The following is a 16,545-nucleotide window of genomic DNA, read 5'->3' as shown; positions in this document are numbered from 1 at the left end:
CCTTGTGCCAACAATAAAACATTTCCCACCAACACACCGACATCCGCATGAGCTTATGCAGGTGCAGAGGACTCAACGGCCTGTTGGCAACAAGCGATTGCAATCATCACTTCCCTTACCTCCCCCATTGACCTGCAACCTGACGCAGCAGGCGTTATTGTCGCCTAAAAATACAAGACTACCAACGCTCACACACTGAAGATGCCTGTTAGTCCTAAGCAGCTATCTTATTGGTTCCTTGTGTGGGTGTAACTGATCTGGCAATACAGGAATACAATACAATACAATGCGGGCGGTCAATCAAGTTTAACCCTTATGTGGCCGACAGGGTACCCGGGTACCCAGCGCCCATTTGAAATACACGGTGTAGAAAAAAGCAAAAAAATTGTCGGACACATAACGGTTAAGTTTAAGTTTAAGCACACTGTCACCTGTTAGTACAAGCGCGTGAGATACTGTCGGCCATGATGGATTTGGATTTGACATATGTCTAACACGTACATTACTACACAAATCACCTGCAATTTTCGTTTGAATCATTCAGTAACGTGTACACTGGTGAACGTCAAAGTGATCTAATACTAGCGCCTCTGGTGGAAGGATCGCGGAAATCAAATAAAATTTGAATTGATCGTTAAATTCATGTGCCAAACCGTTTGAAAAGTGTTACGTCTGTTTGTCTGTGCCACTGCTATAAGTACCTTTTAATAATCTTGTACAAGTACCCGGGTATCCCCAGACTCAGGCGCGCATTGGCAACCCACTGAAGTCTGCCACATTTTATTCGATTAACAATATTGTTTTACATAATGTAACTCGTGATTTATTCGCCATGAATGCGAATACTAAACCTCATTTTTCTTATTCCTTTTTAGGGATCCAATCAACTTAGCAGTGCTATCACTCAAGGAAAACGGAGAACTTACCAAACTGGTTAACAAGTGGTGGTACGACAGAACGGAGTGCAAGCACACCGACAAACAGGACGCTTCTCGGAATGAACTCTCTCTGAGCAACGTTGCCGGTATATTCTACATACTCATAGGAGGTCTCCTGGTGGCACTGGCCGTTGCCCTGGTAGAATTCTGCACGAAAAGTTCCAATAGGGCATCAAATCGCATCCCGCTCTCCGATACGATGAGTTCGAACTCCAACTCGAAGAATCGACTGACCATGCCCCCAACCACGAGGGACTACGACAATGGACGAATCGGGGTAAGTTGGGCACCGATGTGTAAACAATCCTGTCTGCCCTAATATTAATATTCAGTATTCGTTCTAGTACTACACTCCGTCGACGCACTCCGAGCCCGATCCGATCCATGCCAACTCGCATACGCAGGTTTGATGTAAGGAGCCGCCGGAATTGCGCCTTTGACGGCCACCATACGCTCCCACCATTCGACAGATCGTGGCCAACAGTCAGCATGACACGTCCACACTGTTGAAACAGCGGCAGCTGGTGGCCGGACCGGGAGCTCCTCCTGGCAGCGTGCTGGGACCCGGCCCGGGTGGTGGCAGCGTGGTGCACGATAATTCCGGCTTGTAAAGCTTCCAGTCCTGTTCCATAACCTAGTATGACAAACATCTGAACACGCAAACGACACCTGCCATTAGTGTCAGCGCGAGTTAGAATTCAACCAACCTACCCCTCTAAGCAGCAGTCATCAACTTGATACGGATTCTAGGTCGTAATTGTAAGAAAATGATGTACATAGATTAGTTTTTGTTATGAAATGTAAAATTAAAAAGCGCTAGGTAATCAAATTATTAAAATAAATCTAATCAAATAATTCGAACGACGATTCTGCCGGTGTTCAGCGCAATCGAAGTCGAAGTAAGCAAAACAAAAAACAAATGAACTGACGATTAAACAAATTAAGCCAAAACTCTCTGTTATTCGTTCATTGGATTGAAAAAAAGAAATAAATATTTCAATCGAACACTAAACATTTAAAATGAATAAAAAATAAACGAAATCAAAAGTAAATACTACTTCCCGAACACACTGAAACAAAAACACTCATACATTGTAAATTGAAAACAACAATAGTTTTACCTTACCAAAAAAAAATCGTAAATAGTGCAACCCTACAGAAAAAAGACAGAACCTACCTATACATTTCGAGAATCTCAAAAGAGAAAACGAATCGCCAAATTATCATTCGACATCATGTGTAAAACTACTTTGTGGTCATACCAGAAAGGTCATCCAAGTTCCTCAGAAAACAAAAAAAAATCATTCCATCTATTCTAGTTCACTCCATGCGAAGATCTATCACGTATTATTGATTGCGTACGACTACATACGACACTGATCCTCTTCGACGACTCTGCAAAGCGATCCATTCGTAGCCAATTCAACTATGGAGAGATTTGTGGACTGTAAATGTGGAGTGCATATTTGACTGTGTCATAAACTTGGCCATACAGAGGGGCAACAGAAACTCGAGAGAATAAATCAATCACGCAAGAGAAATGGGTCCGTGATTTTGATAAGGTTGAATAAAAGTTGAAACTAAGAAAGTAAATCTGGTAAACAGAAAATGAAAAAGGTCAGTGGAAGAAAATATCAATGAAAATCAAACTGATGTGTTGAATAACTCCTACTATAAGTAAATTAAAGAAAATAAGACATGAACAAACAGACACACACACAACCAGTGGGCAGTTGTTTTATCTGTTTTCCTTCAGTTTGTACAGCGATTACTATGACACTGTTTTTGTTGGAGAAATGTTTTTGAAATAAAATCGAGATCTAGAAACTTTTACGTTTGATAGTTTCAATTGCGTTTCGAAATCCCACATAATTGTAATCAGATAGGCTCAATCTTCATGAGTACGAGAGAATAGGGCAGAAAAAAATGACTGAAGTGTGATCTTGTACCGACTTTTCGAACCCTCTAAGCAGAATACCCTCTTCGAATGAGTGTAATCAGTTTCGCACCTTTTAATTGCGCCCTAATTGCTTATCCTTTGACAAATACGCGTATTTTGATTACCACTTGTAATCTTCCTCAGTGTCAGACACTGAGGAAGATTACAAGTGATAGTCGAAATACGCGTATCTGTCAAAGGATAAGCAATTAGGGCGGAATTAAAAGGTGCGAAACTGATTACACTCATTCGAAAAAAAAACTGGAACAAGTTCCGCAGAGGCCTCTCCTACACGGTAAAAAGTCTGCACGCTCGATGTAAGGGAAAAATCCATTAACTATTCAACATCCCAATCAACATGATCAGCAACGTTTTTCCTTTTGAAATCACAATGCTGTCACTGTTGATTTCAGAACCAAAACAAACCCACCGGAGAAATTATCTGCAAATCACTTCGATTTGCACTACTGTATAAAGCAGTACGGTCCAAAGTGAAAAGCTATTGGTTTGATAATGACTGTTTTGGACATAAAAGTAAATATAGATGACAGGTGGTAGGAAGTGTTTCGCTTCGATACACACCTATCTAACAGATGTGAAGTAGTGTAGTGGGGAAACAGATGATTGTGAATCTCAAGGTGCTGGTATCGAATCTGGGTGTGGTGAACACTTTTTTTTTTTGATTTTAGGTTTGTAATCAAAACATTGTCAACAACGAATTGAAGTGAATTTCCATTAAAATTGAAGAGGCATTAACTCTCAGGCGGCGGTGCTAAAAAAATAGCCTCAGAAGACGGTGCCTACAAAACACCGTTACACTAATTTTTAGAAACATCATATCTTCTTCGTTTTAAACCCAAATGTAAAAATTTTTATATTGCCGAAAACCTTGGGGCCTCAGCTTTCATAATAATTTATCAAATATAGTCGTAGCGAGGAAAAACGATAAAAAGGGGCTTTTCAAAGAGGGGCACTTCCTTAAAAACAGCGTTACACTAATTCAAATGCCTATATCTTTGCTGTTAATCCATATAATTACAATCTTCTTCCATCATTGAAAACCGCCAACACTCACCTTGCTAGAAAAAATATCGAACATAGTCGTAGCAAGGATAAGGGCAAATGGGGGGCACCCCATTTATGTGTTTGCCACACATATAAAAAATTATATTAGCCCCGTTTTGCAAGCAAATCATGATTTTTTTTCACGGTCAGAATCTTCAGGTGAGGTACTTCCAAGAAAAAATGCAAATCATGGGCGAAGCTAGGAAAAACAGTAATAAGGGGCAATTATTTCAAAATCGTCCAAAAATTTCAAAAAATCATAACTTGACCATAAAGTAACAAATAATAAATTTTCTTGCGCCAATTAGAAGCTTAGAATCGTGCATTATCGAGAAAAATATCACACATAGGCGTAGCCAGTGATATGGGCTCGCAAGGGGCAGAGCAATTGAGTACTCAAATCAGTACATATAATCAATATTCTATACTAAATTCTCAGTCATCACATCTAAATTTATTCTTTCTTTTTTACCACTGTAAGCCACCAGAATCCACCTTGAAAGGATTAGGCATAGTCGTAGTAAGGAAATAATAAAGGGGGGAGAGGGAGAAAGGTGACTTTAAATATTTTTCAAAAGTTGCCGCTTTGCAGGTAAATAATGTCTTTCTTCCACGATAAGCATCTTGAGACGATGAACTTTATAAGAAAAATAATACAATACATAGGCGGAGCTAGGGAAATAGTAATGAGGGGCAGCATCTAGAAAAATACACATAACATGCACTATTTATTTTTCTATTACCAAATGATCTTCTGAAAATTGGATGGGAAGCTAGTTTTAGGTGTTCCCTAAACCTTCTCATTTCTTTCACAAATCTTTATGCCCATTTTCGTGTTCAACTGCGTACTGTGATCATAGAGAAGCGGTTTCTTAGGAAATACAGGCAATGAATTTCCTATGCATCAAGATAGGCCCATATATTCCTACTGAACTGCAAATAGCCTTTTGGTAAGAAAAAAACATTAAAATAACACAAAAAATAGACGAAGTTTAGAAACTAGTAATAAGAAGCAACCACTTCAATCATTTACTCCTACGGAAGACATAAAGAATGGAAAAAGAAGTTCAAAATTTAAAAAAAAGGACTCTTAAAAAAATCTTTAAAACTCTTCCAGCATTTCCTACTATGATTTCTGTTGAAACACCTTCTATGAAATCTCCTGAAGTTCTAGGAATTCCTCCACAAATTTCTTCAAGAACTGTTTGTGGGATCATTCAATGCAATATTCCATGGATTTTTCCAGAAGTTCCTCCAGTGATTTCTCCAGGAACATTTTCAGAGATTTTATCCAGAAAACTCAGCTGTGATCCGTCAAGCAATTGCTTGCAACTGTGGTTCTACCAGCAATTCCTTCTAGGACTCCTCCAGAAATTCTTACTGTAATACCTCCAGGAGTTCTCCAAAAGTTTTCTCGTGGGATTTCTTCAGGATTTTTTTCTAGGATTAAGCATGGCAATATTCCGGACATTCTTATAGAAGTTCCTCCGATGAATTGTCTAGAAATTCCTTCAGAGATTTTATCCAGTTATTTATCATGGTATTTCTCCAGGAGCTCCCCGTGGCCTTCCTCCAGAAATTCCAGCATGGATTCCTCACATACTATTCCTGTGATTCTTCCAATTATTCTAGCTTAGACTCCTCCAGAATTCCTAACTGTGGTTCTTCAGAAATTCTGCTAGGGGTTCCTCTAGAGCTTTCTTGTTGTGATCCTTCCGGGCAATCTTCCTGGAATTCTACTAAAAATTGCTTCGGTTGTTCTGCCAGGGATTTCTTCAAGGACTCATCCAGGAAATCGTCCAGAGATTTTATCCAAGAATTCCTTCAGTTATTCTAACTACCGTACCTCTAAGAATGATTTTAGTGATTGCTTTAGGGTTTAGGCATTTATCCTGGCATTCTTGCTGGATTTTTCCCGGAAAATCTTCCTGAGATTTTTCAGAAACTTCTCCTGTGATTCCACCAGGGCCTTGGGTCTGCTCTGTGGATTCCTTCAGAATACCTCTACCAGTTCTTTCAGGGACTTCTCGAGATATTTCTGCAGGTATTTCTTCAAGAAATTTTTCTTTTGATTTTCCAGACATTCTCGATCTTTAGAAATTTCAGAATGGTTTCCTCCAGTAATCTCTAGGATTTCTGTTGAAATTTCTACAATGGTACACTCCAGAATCCTTCTAAGATTTCCTACAGTGATTTTACCTAAGATTCTTCCAGAAGTTCATCCGGTGATTCCTCCAGAAATTTTTCTCCAAGAGGTTTTATCTAAAGATTTTCCATTAAATTTCTCATGGTATTCCTCCAGGAACTCCTCTTAGCCTTTCTCAAGCAATTCCAGCTGGATTTCACAAGCAATTTCTGCTGTGTTTCTTCCAGCAATTCTTCCCATGACTCATCCAGAAATTCTAACTATAATACCTCGCGGCATTATTCTAGGGATTCTCCTAAGAATTTCTCCTGGGATTTATCCCAAAAATCTCTTGCTGGGATGATTTAACGCTAATTGCGTTACGCAATCATTATAGGATTCTGAAATCTCTAGAAGAAGTATTTCGGGAGATAATAAGTCTCTGAAATCCCATCCGAAATGGCTGGAGGTGTTCTGGAGAAATCCATAGAGGAGTCCCTGAAGGAATCGTTGGAGAATTTTTTGGAGGAATTGCAGGAAGATTGCTCGAAATAATCCAGCAAGAATCCTAGCATTCTATGCCAGGATGGGAATTACATACACCAGTATAGTGTATTTCGAAAGCCGATGTATGAACTTGTATGAACTATGAAGTGTCGCATGACAGCATTGAATCATTTTCAAAACATGGTCCTCGAAACATGATTCCGGAAAATCGGTAAACGGATTCCAAAATACCCAAATATGTTCATATGCTACAAGCTTCAAAATCATGAAGCCTTGTTTATTCATCTTCGAAAAATATACCGCGGAACCGACGGCACCAATTTTCGTGAAATCCGCATATTGATTCCAAAATGGACAAATTATTTCGAATATCAGAAAAATAGCTCGGAATGATATATCAAAAAAAATCAAGAAATTTGAGGTGTCGTATGAGGCACTGAATTATATTCAAAAATTGACCCCGGAAGCGGTTCTTCGAAACATCCGTAAACCTGGTTCCAAGGCACTTAAGTGACCGGGATGAAATTTTAGACATATTTTTCTATCATTCTAGTTCAATTACGTCTGGGGCCGTCCATACACCAAGTGGACAGAAAAATCATGGTTTTTGACTCCCTCCCCCTCCCCGTGGACAAGAGTGAACTTTACATTGACCCCTACCCCCCTCCTCCAATGTCCACGTGGACAAAACTAAAAAAATCCCTTTTTTGATTTTTTTGAAAATGATTTTTTTCTTAACCCTCTAATACCCAACCCCGCCTTTAGACGGGGTATAGTTTGAGCATTTTTGTAATTTTTGCTTCGTGGAAAATTAAAATTTTTATATTTTTGGCTGATATTTAGAACTGTTTTGTATATCTCAAAATGGGTTTTGGTGTATTTTAAAGTGTATTTACATTTTTCAAAAATCATTAAAAAAATTGATGTTTTAGTCACCTTTTAGAAGTCATTGTTTATTTTGTATTGAATCGCTACAATTATCATATTTTAAATTTTTCCCAAATCATTCTACCCTAGTTTAATAGTTTAAGGGAATCGAATACACTCTAAAATTATTTTCCTTACAATTACACGGAAAATAAAATTTTCTATGAATTTAAATAAAAATATGTCAACAATAATCATAATATCTCAAAATGTTTTCATCTCAAAAAATCCGTACCCCAAATAGGCTTCCAGGAAAAATATAAAGGTGTGGGGATGTTCAAAAATAAAAATTAGAAAAATCAAAAACTGAAATTCACGAAATCGAGAAATATAAAAGATTCATCTTCCAAAACATGTTTAAATCGATTTTAGATGACGAAAAATGATATTTAGCTCAAAATCAAAAATTTGGGTATTAACCCTCTAATACCCAAATTTTTGATTTTGAGCTAAATATCATTTTTCGTCATCTACAATCGATTTAAACATGTTTTGGAAGATGAATCTTTTATATTTCTCGATTTCGTGAATTTCAGTTTTTGAGCAATGTTTTATGTATAGTTTATAACTTAATGAATTATTCTGTAGTTTTCGCAATAGGCACAAATATTTTTTTTTTATTAAATAATTGCAAGGGGAAACACCCTTTGAGTTACTTCTTTTAAAGTCTTCTAAAAGAAGCACAACATTATTTTTAATTGCACGGAATGTTTTTCTTTCCATGATTGTCATAATTTGTTGAGAAAATTTCTCCAAAAGGTCTTCCCATTGTGAAATCCTCCAGAAATTCCGCCGGAGATTCTTTCAGATGCTTTACTGGGAATTCATAGTGAAATTTTTTAGGGTATTCCTCAAAGAAGTTTCATTAGTGATATCTTTAGATACCCCACTAGGATTTCCTCTTAGGATTTCGCTGGGGGCTCTACGGGGAATTTTTTCAAAAGTTTTTCCGGAAGTTGCTTCGGGATCTTTCTTTGATAGGGAATTCCTGTAATAGTTTCACCGGGAATTCCTTTACGAGATACTATTGGGATCACTGGGTACACACTAAGAAAAAATTACCGACTTCGGTAATGTTTTACCGAAATCTCAACCGTTAAGTTCGGTAAAGTTTGCAACTTCTACCGATCTTCATAAGTTTGACAGATAAACGATAACATTTGACCGAAACTTGGTATTTTTTTACAGAATTTCGGTAAAAATCCATTACCGAACGCTCAGCGGTTGAGATTTCGGTAAAACTACCGAACGCGATTAGCTGTGTTCTTCTGTATTTTTTTCTGGCAAATCTTCCTGAAGCATCCCAGGGAATTCTGTCAGGAGTTTCTCTCGGAAGTTCTCCAAAAGTACCTTCGTAAATTCTTCTTAATTTTTTGCTCTGATTTTTCTGGAAGATCCTCCGCAAAATCTTCAAAAGTTCCTTCGAAAATTCCTGAGGGAACTTTTGTGGAAGTTTCTTCAGAAAATCTTTCGAATATTTTCCTGGACATTTTTTTAGGTATTCTTCTAAAAGAGAAATTTTTTGGAAGTTCTTAGGAGAACTCTACCAGATTGCATCGATCTTGTCGTAGAGTCAGATGTCAGTCCTATATCTTTGTTCTTCGGTAACAGACGGGAAGAAGGCAACTCTCATTCTAGGACTGTAACAACTACGAATTTGTGCGACTCGCTTGATGCTAATACTAGCTAATGCTTATGGTAAGTTCCCATGAATATTTTTCTGAAATCCATTAAAATTATCTCCTGGAATTTCATCTTGTAACTCCTGACTTTTTTTTAATTCCTCAGGATATTTTCCAAAAGTTGCTCCGGGAGATGCTTCGGAAATTGTTTCGAACATTACTTGTTATTATTATTTGTTTCGTTAATGTATCTTTGTTTCCTTATTTTTATATCAATGTTGTCCACGTGGACATTTGACAGACCCCCACCCCCGTCTCCGTGGACAAGTGTGGACTTTTCTCGAACCCCCTCCTCCTCCAAGATGTCCACGTGGTATATGGATGGCCCCTCTGAAACTAAACTTTTCTCATATCGAAATTCACTTTTCCCAATATGGACAATTCCAATGACCCTTTTTTATTCCGGAACCTAGTGTTCAATTTTTTACGAATTCGTTCACGAGTTTCTTTGATGAGTGCTTTCAGGAATCCTTGTAAAACTACTGCAGGAATTTATAATAGAATTCTTGCAGACGTTATTTCAAGAGCTCATCTTGGTTTCTCAAAATACCCACTTAAATTTCTCCAATGAATTTAGGGATTTTTGATCATTTTTTGCAGGGAATCTCAAAAAAAAGCTCCAGATATTCTCATGGGAATTCTTCTAAGGACTGTATCGGAAATTAACTATAAACGTTCACAATTGCCTGAAAAATAATCTGTTCAAAATAAACCTAACTTTATTTTTGGAGATACTATTTAAATCTCTTAAATAAAGAATGGCAGTTCTGATTTTCAAAAAATAATCATTTTACTTGGACTTTTATCTCAAAGATTGCACATATGTTTTTAAAATTTTGGACACCTCCTAAAAATATAAAATTGCGAAAACTGTGGGAAAATATTCAATTTTTTCACTTATTTATGCGCAAATATATTCTTTTCCAGAATGCCCATGATATAGGAAATTATTTTAAGGCCACACGGGACGACGTGTAATTTTTCCTATCTTCCTTCTCTTTCTAACAATTTGCCTCGCGATTTTGAAGAAGCAAATATCAATTTCCACTGCACTGACGTAGCTGAAACTTTAGTCGATTGTGCACCGCAAGTGAGCAAATGAACGATCAAATTTCTAGCCAATAATATGAAGTAGAAGTTGAGATTTGCATCTTGCCATCAACAGAGCAATGGCGGACGATTCAACCACCGTCCCGTCCGGCCTTAATCAAGAAAAATTCCCTCCGCAGTTTAGGGCAATTCTTAAAATTGAAAAATAGGCCTTTTTTCGAGGAACTCATTTTTTAAGCGTCTTCAAAGAACGATTACGAAAATAAAAACCCAGATTAATCCACCTAGTGGTGATTGCGCCTTTCTCGTCGAATATGTACTCTAAGATATTTCCGTCGACATAAGCCGAAGTGTTCCTGAATCCTGAAAATACTCTAGAACGGAAAAAATTTCATTTTCTTCTTTTGTCACAGTGCTCGTTCTTCAATGAGGGGGTGGAGTTGATAAATAATAAATGTATTTGATGAAAAAAATACTCAAACAATTAAGCAAAACCGCTTAACTCATCGGGTTTGGTAAGAAATTTTCTGGAGGACTCTTCACCTTAAAATTTAAAAATTTATTGGTTTATTCATTTGTGCCCTTCCTCAAAGTGTTGAATTCCGATCCAAAATTTCGAAGGGGGACCCCTCTTGACTTAAGAAAAAATCGAAATTTGTGTCAGCCTTGTTCAGAAAAGCAAGAACCTTATCAAAGCCATAATCAAATTTGGAAACTTATTGATGGCTCTTATTCCTATGTTATGTATTATGTTAAACGTATAAGCAGAGCTGAAATAGTAGTTTACGCCACAAGGTGCTGAATGAGGATTTTTAAAGCACGAGTTGTACAAAATCGAGTTCTGCACCGAGTTTCGTTCAACGTTATTCGCAATTTCATAAATTACTACTTGAGGCAAGATTTGAAGATAATTTAAAACAAAACTTTTTCATCAAACTCCACACTGATGTTCATAGCTATGTAAAAGAAAGTGTGATCATAGCAGGTTATGCTGTGTAGTTGTCAGAAATTTTTAAACCTGCGTCCAGAAGCATCAAGAAGTTGATCAAAACTGAAAACAGTGCTGTAATGGTTCATTACGCAACGCAAATCAGTGCTGTACTGAACCATTACCACACTGCTAATTTGGTGTGGGAAAGTAAGCCTTTTCCTGTCAGATTTGCGTGAGGGAAAACAGCTTATTACGATGAGAAGTTGCAAAAAATATTAAACCTCTCAGTTGACTGCTTCACTAGCACTGGATGCCGAACATTATCAAGACATTTCAGCAATTTTTTTCTGCACAGTTTAGCCTTTACTTTATTATCATTGGTTATACTGCCGTTCTACGCATAATTATCCCATGTTATATGGGATTCCCATATAACATGGGACAATTGGGCGTGGAACTGCAGTATAAGATTCATGTAAAGTTTGACAAAAAAAGTGCAAGCAAGTAAATTTCCCATAATAAAACCCATTCAAATTTCAACCGTGTTACAGAGCGCGATGGCTCAACCAGTTGCATCAAAATTGTGCGCAGTAATTTAAGTGCTATAAAATTAAAATTTTCCCTTACAACGTTGATTCACCCTACTGTATAATTACACCTCAGGAAAATGGTGTGATTTGCAAGATCGCTTGAATTTTTATCAAAATTTTGTTCTTTTACGCAAATGAATCGCTTGCATCGATTTTGTTTTGTTGTAATTTTAGCGATGCATCACTGCCGGTAATCTTAGCTGTGGTCAGAGCTTGGTCAAAGACTATTTTCCTGCTGCCCGTTTATCTGGTTATCGAACATTTTTGATGATTTGATATTTCGCATGCATGGGTTTGGTTCACTTTTTAAACTGGTCACTTCCGGCTAGACATCTGGAAACGGTTCCGGAACACAACCGGTTCAGATATGTTATTTAGAGGATTGATTGGTGATTATCGGTGATATACAGCTTGTTTAGTGTTAAGCGTTTCGACCTACTATTCTTCGGTCATCATCAGAAGCATTCAGCAGGATTCACCCCTTCAGCTTCGTCAGTTCACTATATTAGCGATTCAGATATGGTCTGAAACTATTTTCCTGCTTACCGTTAATCTGATTATCGATAAAGCCGCTTTTTGGTGTGTCGCATGTCTGGGTTCGGTTCACTTTTTTAATTGGCCTCTTCCAGCGAGAAACCTGAAACCGGTTCCGGAACACAACCGGTTCAGATATAGTCCTGCTTACCGTTCATCTGGTTATCAAAAAAGTCGCTCTTTGATGCGTCGCATGCATGGGTTTGGTACAGATTTATAGTTGGCCTCTTCCGGTGGGACACTTGGAACCAGTTCCGGAACACAATCGGTTCAGATATGGACTGAAACTATCTTACTGCTTACCGTTCATCTGGTTATCGAAAAAGCCGCTCTTTGATGTGTCGCATGCCTGGGTTTGGTTCACTTTTTTAATTGGCCACTTCCGGCGGGAAACCTGGAACCGGTTCCGGAAAACAACCGGTTCAGATATGGGATGAAACTATTTTACTGCTTAACGTTCATTTGGTTATCGAAAAAGCCGCTCTTTGATGTGTCGCATGCATGGGTTTGGTTCACTTTTCTAGTTGGCCACTTCCGCCGGGACACCTGGAACCGGTTCCGGAACACAACCGGTTCAGATATGGTCTGAAACTATTCTCCTGCTAACCGTTCATCAGGTTATCGAAAAAGCCGCTGTTTGATGTGTCGCATGCCTGGGTTTGTTTTTTTTAATTGGCAGCTTCCAGCGGGACACCTGGAACCGGTTCCGGAACACAACCAGTTCAGATATGGTCTGAAACTATTTTCCTGCTTACCGTTCATCTGGTTATCAATCCAGCCGCTATTTGATGTGTCGCATGCATGGGTTTGGTTCACTTTTTTAGTTGGCCACTTCCGGCGGGACACCTGGAACCGGTTCTGAAACACTACCGGTTCAAATATAGTCTGAAACTACTTTTCTGCTTACCGTTCATCAGGTCATCGCAAAAGCCGCAATTCGATGTGTCGCATGCCTGGGTTTGTTTTTTTCTTGGCAAGTTCCAACGGGACACCTGGAACCGGTTCCGGAACACAACCGGTTAAGATATGGTCTGAAACTATTCTCCTGCTTACCGTTTATCAGGTTATCGAAAAAGCCGCTCTTTGATGTGTCGCATGCATGGGTTTGGTTCACTTTTTTAGTTGGCCACTTCCGGCCGGACACCTGGAACCGGTTCTGGAACACTATCGGTTCAAATATAGTCTGACACTACTTTCCTGCTCACCATTCAACTGATTATCGAAAATGCCGCTATTTGACGTGTCGCATGCATGGGTTATGTTCAATTTTATATTTGGCCACTTCCGGCAGGACACCCGGAACCGGTTCCGAAACACAACCGGTTCAGATATAGTCTGAGACCATTTTCCTACTTCCCGTTCATCAGATAATCGAAAATGCAGTGGTTTGATGGGTCGCATGCATGGGTTTGTTGCATTTTCATATCTGGCCCCTTCCTAGGGTACCGGTCCGGAACACCTAAATGGCCATAACTCCGGAACGGCTGGACCGATCTGAACCATTTTCAATAGGAAACAATGGGGCAATATACCGCGTCGAATGAACCATCGGTCGTTGAAATCGGTTCATATTTACTATCTAAAAATTAGGTGACCTTTTTGTACACATACACACACACACATACATACACACACACACACACACACACATACATACACACAGACATCATCTCAACTCGTCGAGCTGAGTCGATTGGTATATAACACTTGACCCCTCCGGGGGCTCTATCAAATTTTCGTTTTTGGAGTGAACATATAGCCTTTCGGTACACCTTGGTGTACGAGAAAGGCAAAACATCTGGTGGTTTCGATGCCATTTATTGTTTGCCTTCCTTTACATGTTCTATTCCACTTTTTGAGGTATTACAAATGGGGCGGAAATCACAAACCATAAAAATAAAGAAAAAGCTTATATTAAATTCATACAGAAAAAAACTCAAAGTAAATAAAAACTTGAAAACATTCATGGTGAAAATTTTTGACATTTCGCTGGAGTTGAACTGAAATTTTTGGCTACTCTGATGCTGCAAGGGCTGTCGGCAAGACTTGTCAAAATTGAATCACCCCTCATCATAGCGTAAAAAGCTGGATACTTTAACGTCAATAGTTACATGGTGTTAGACAAAAGAATTCAAATTTTGAATAAAATGCAGAAAAGTACGTTTTCCCATACTACATTCCATACCATTTTCAATCGCAAGGCGGAATACAAGGACGCAACCAATCGCTTCCAAATTTTGCACAATTGTTTTGGACGCTAATACAGATTAAAAAAAACTTTGTTCCGGGTTGATGCGATCAAAATTAAGTTTTCTCCATACAACGTTGACCCACTCTAATAGACACATACAGATGTCATCTCAATTCGTCGAACTGAGTTGATTAGTATGTGACTTGACCCTCCGAGCCTTCTATCGAAAATTGGTTTTTGGAGTGGACATATAGCCTTTCAGTACACTTCGGTGTACGAGAAAGGCAAAACAATTCTTTCGAGCTTATTTGCTTTAGTAAACTAAGTTATTTAACTAAACCAAAAGATTGAAAGATCTTCTTTGGTAGAAAATTAAATAAACTTTTGAATGAGGGTTAAAAAGCTGCGATAAGTTTGACCGTTTTCAAGTAATAACCAGTTTGAGGCAAGCAAAGTTAAAAACATGTAAAGTTCAATTACTACGTAACGGTTGAGATTTAACCATATGCGTAAACATTTATTTCACCATTTATGATCCTCTATCACTCCTTAAAAAGTTTACATTCACCCATCGGGACCCCCCGGAACCGGTTCCGGAACACTACCGGTTCAGATATGGTCTGATACTGTTTTTCTGCTAACCGTTCATCAGGTTATCGAAAATGCCGCTGTTTGATGTGTCGCATGCATGGGTTTGGTTCACTTTTATATTTGGCAACTTCCGGCGGGACTTCCGGAATACTACCGGTTCTGATATGGTCTAAGACAATTTTTCTGCTTACCGTTCATCAGAAAATGCCGAGGTTTGTGTGTCGCATGCATGGGTTTGGTTCACTTTTGTATTTGGCCACTTCCGGCGGGACATCCGGAACCGGTTTCGGAGCACTACCGGTTCAGATATGGTCTGAGACGATTTTCCTGCTTACCGTTCATCAGGTTACCGAAAATGCCGCTGTTTGATGTGTCACATGAATGAGCTATGTTCCCTTTTATATTTGGCAAATTCCGGCGGGACTTCCAGAACCGGTTCCGGAACACTACCGGTTCTGATATGGTCTGAGACTGTTTTTCTGCTTACCGTTCATCAGGTTTCAGAAAATGCCGCTGTTTGATGGGTCGCATGAATAAGTTATGTTCAATTTTATATTTCGCCACTTCCTGCGGGACACCCAGAACCGGTTCCGGAACACTACCAGTTCAGATATGGTCTGATACTGTTTTCCATCTAACCGTTCATCAGGTTATCGAAAATGCCGCTGTTTGATGTGTCGCATGAATGAGTTATGTTCAATTTTATATTTCGCCACTTCCTGCGGAACACCCAGAACCGGTTCCGGAACACTACTGGTTCAGATATGGTCTGATACTGTTTTCCATCTAACCGTTCATCAGGTTATCGAAAATGCCGCTGTTTGATGTGCCGCATGAATGAGTTATGTTCAATTTTATATTTGGCACCTTCCGGCGGGACACACAGAACCGGTTCCGGAACACTACCGGTTCATATATGGTCTGATACTATTTTCCTGCTAACCGTTCATCAGATTACCAACAATGCCGCTGTTTGATGTGTCGCATGAATGAGATATGTTCAATTTTATATTTGGCCACTTCCGGCGGGACACCCAGAACCGGTTTCGGAACACTACCGGTTCAGATATGGTCTGATACTGTGTTCCTGCTAACCGTTCATCAGGTTATCGAAAATGCCGCTGTTTGATGTGTCGCATGCATGGGTTTGGATCTCTTTTATATTTGGCCACTTCCGGCGGGACATCTGGAACCGGTTCCGGAACACTAACGGTTCTGATATGTTCTGAGACTATTTTCCTGCTTACCGTTCATCAGATGATCGAAAATGCCGTGGTTTGATATGTCGCATGCATGGGTTTGTTGCATTTTCATGTCTGGCCCCTCCCAGGGGTACCGGTCTGGAACACCTAAATGGCCATAACTCCGGAACGGCTGGACCGATCTGAACCATTTTCAATTGGAAACAATGGGACTATATGCCGCGTCGAATGAACCATCGGTCATTAAAATCGGTTGAGGTTTACTGCCAAAAA

The 16,545-nt window shown here is 39.0% G+C and overlaps 1 protein-coding gene across 2 annotated transcripts in view; it reads left to right on the top strand.

The window, feature by feature from the left end:
* Positions 1–2,771, top strand: part of LOC109622846 (glutamate receptor 1) — a 634,036-nt gene extending 631,265 nt beyond the window's left edge. For both annotated transcript variants that reach the window (XM_062854092.1, XM_062854091.1), the window contains exons 11-12: positions 876–1,215; positions 1,283–2,771. In XM_062854092.1, coding sequence (XP_062710076.1) covers positions 876–1,215; positions 1,283–1,348 — 406 coding nt within the window. In that variant the 3' untranslated portion in view covers positions 1,349–2,771. The remainder of the gene's footprint in view (positions 1–875; positions 1,216–1,282) is intronic.
* The last annotated feature ends 13,774 nt before the right edge of the window (positions 2,772–16,545 follow it).

Source organism: Aedes albopictus, chromosome 2 (genome assembly GCF_035046485.1).
Source record: "Aedes albopictus strain Foshan chromosome 2, AalbF5, whole genome shotgun sequence".
NCBI lineage: Eukaryota > Metazoa > Arthropoda > Insecta > Diptera > Culicidae > Aedes > Aedes albopictus.
Note: the sequence above shows the minus strand (reverse complement) of the source record. Positions and strands in the feature narration are given on the sequence as shown.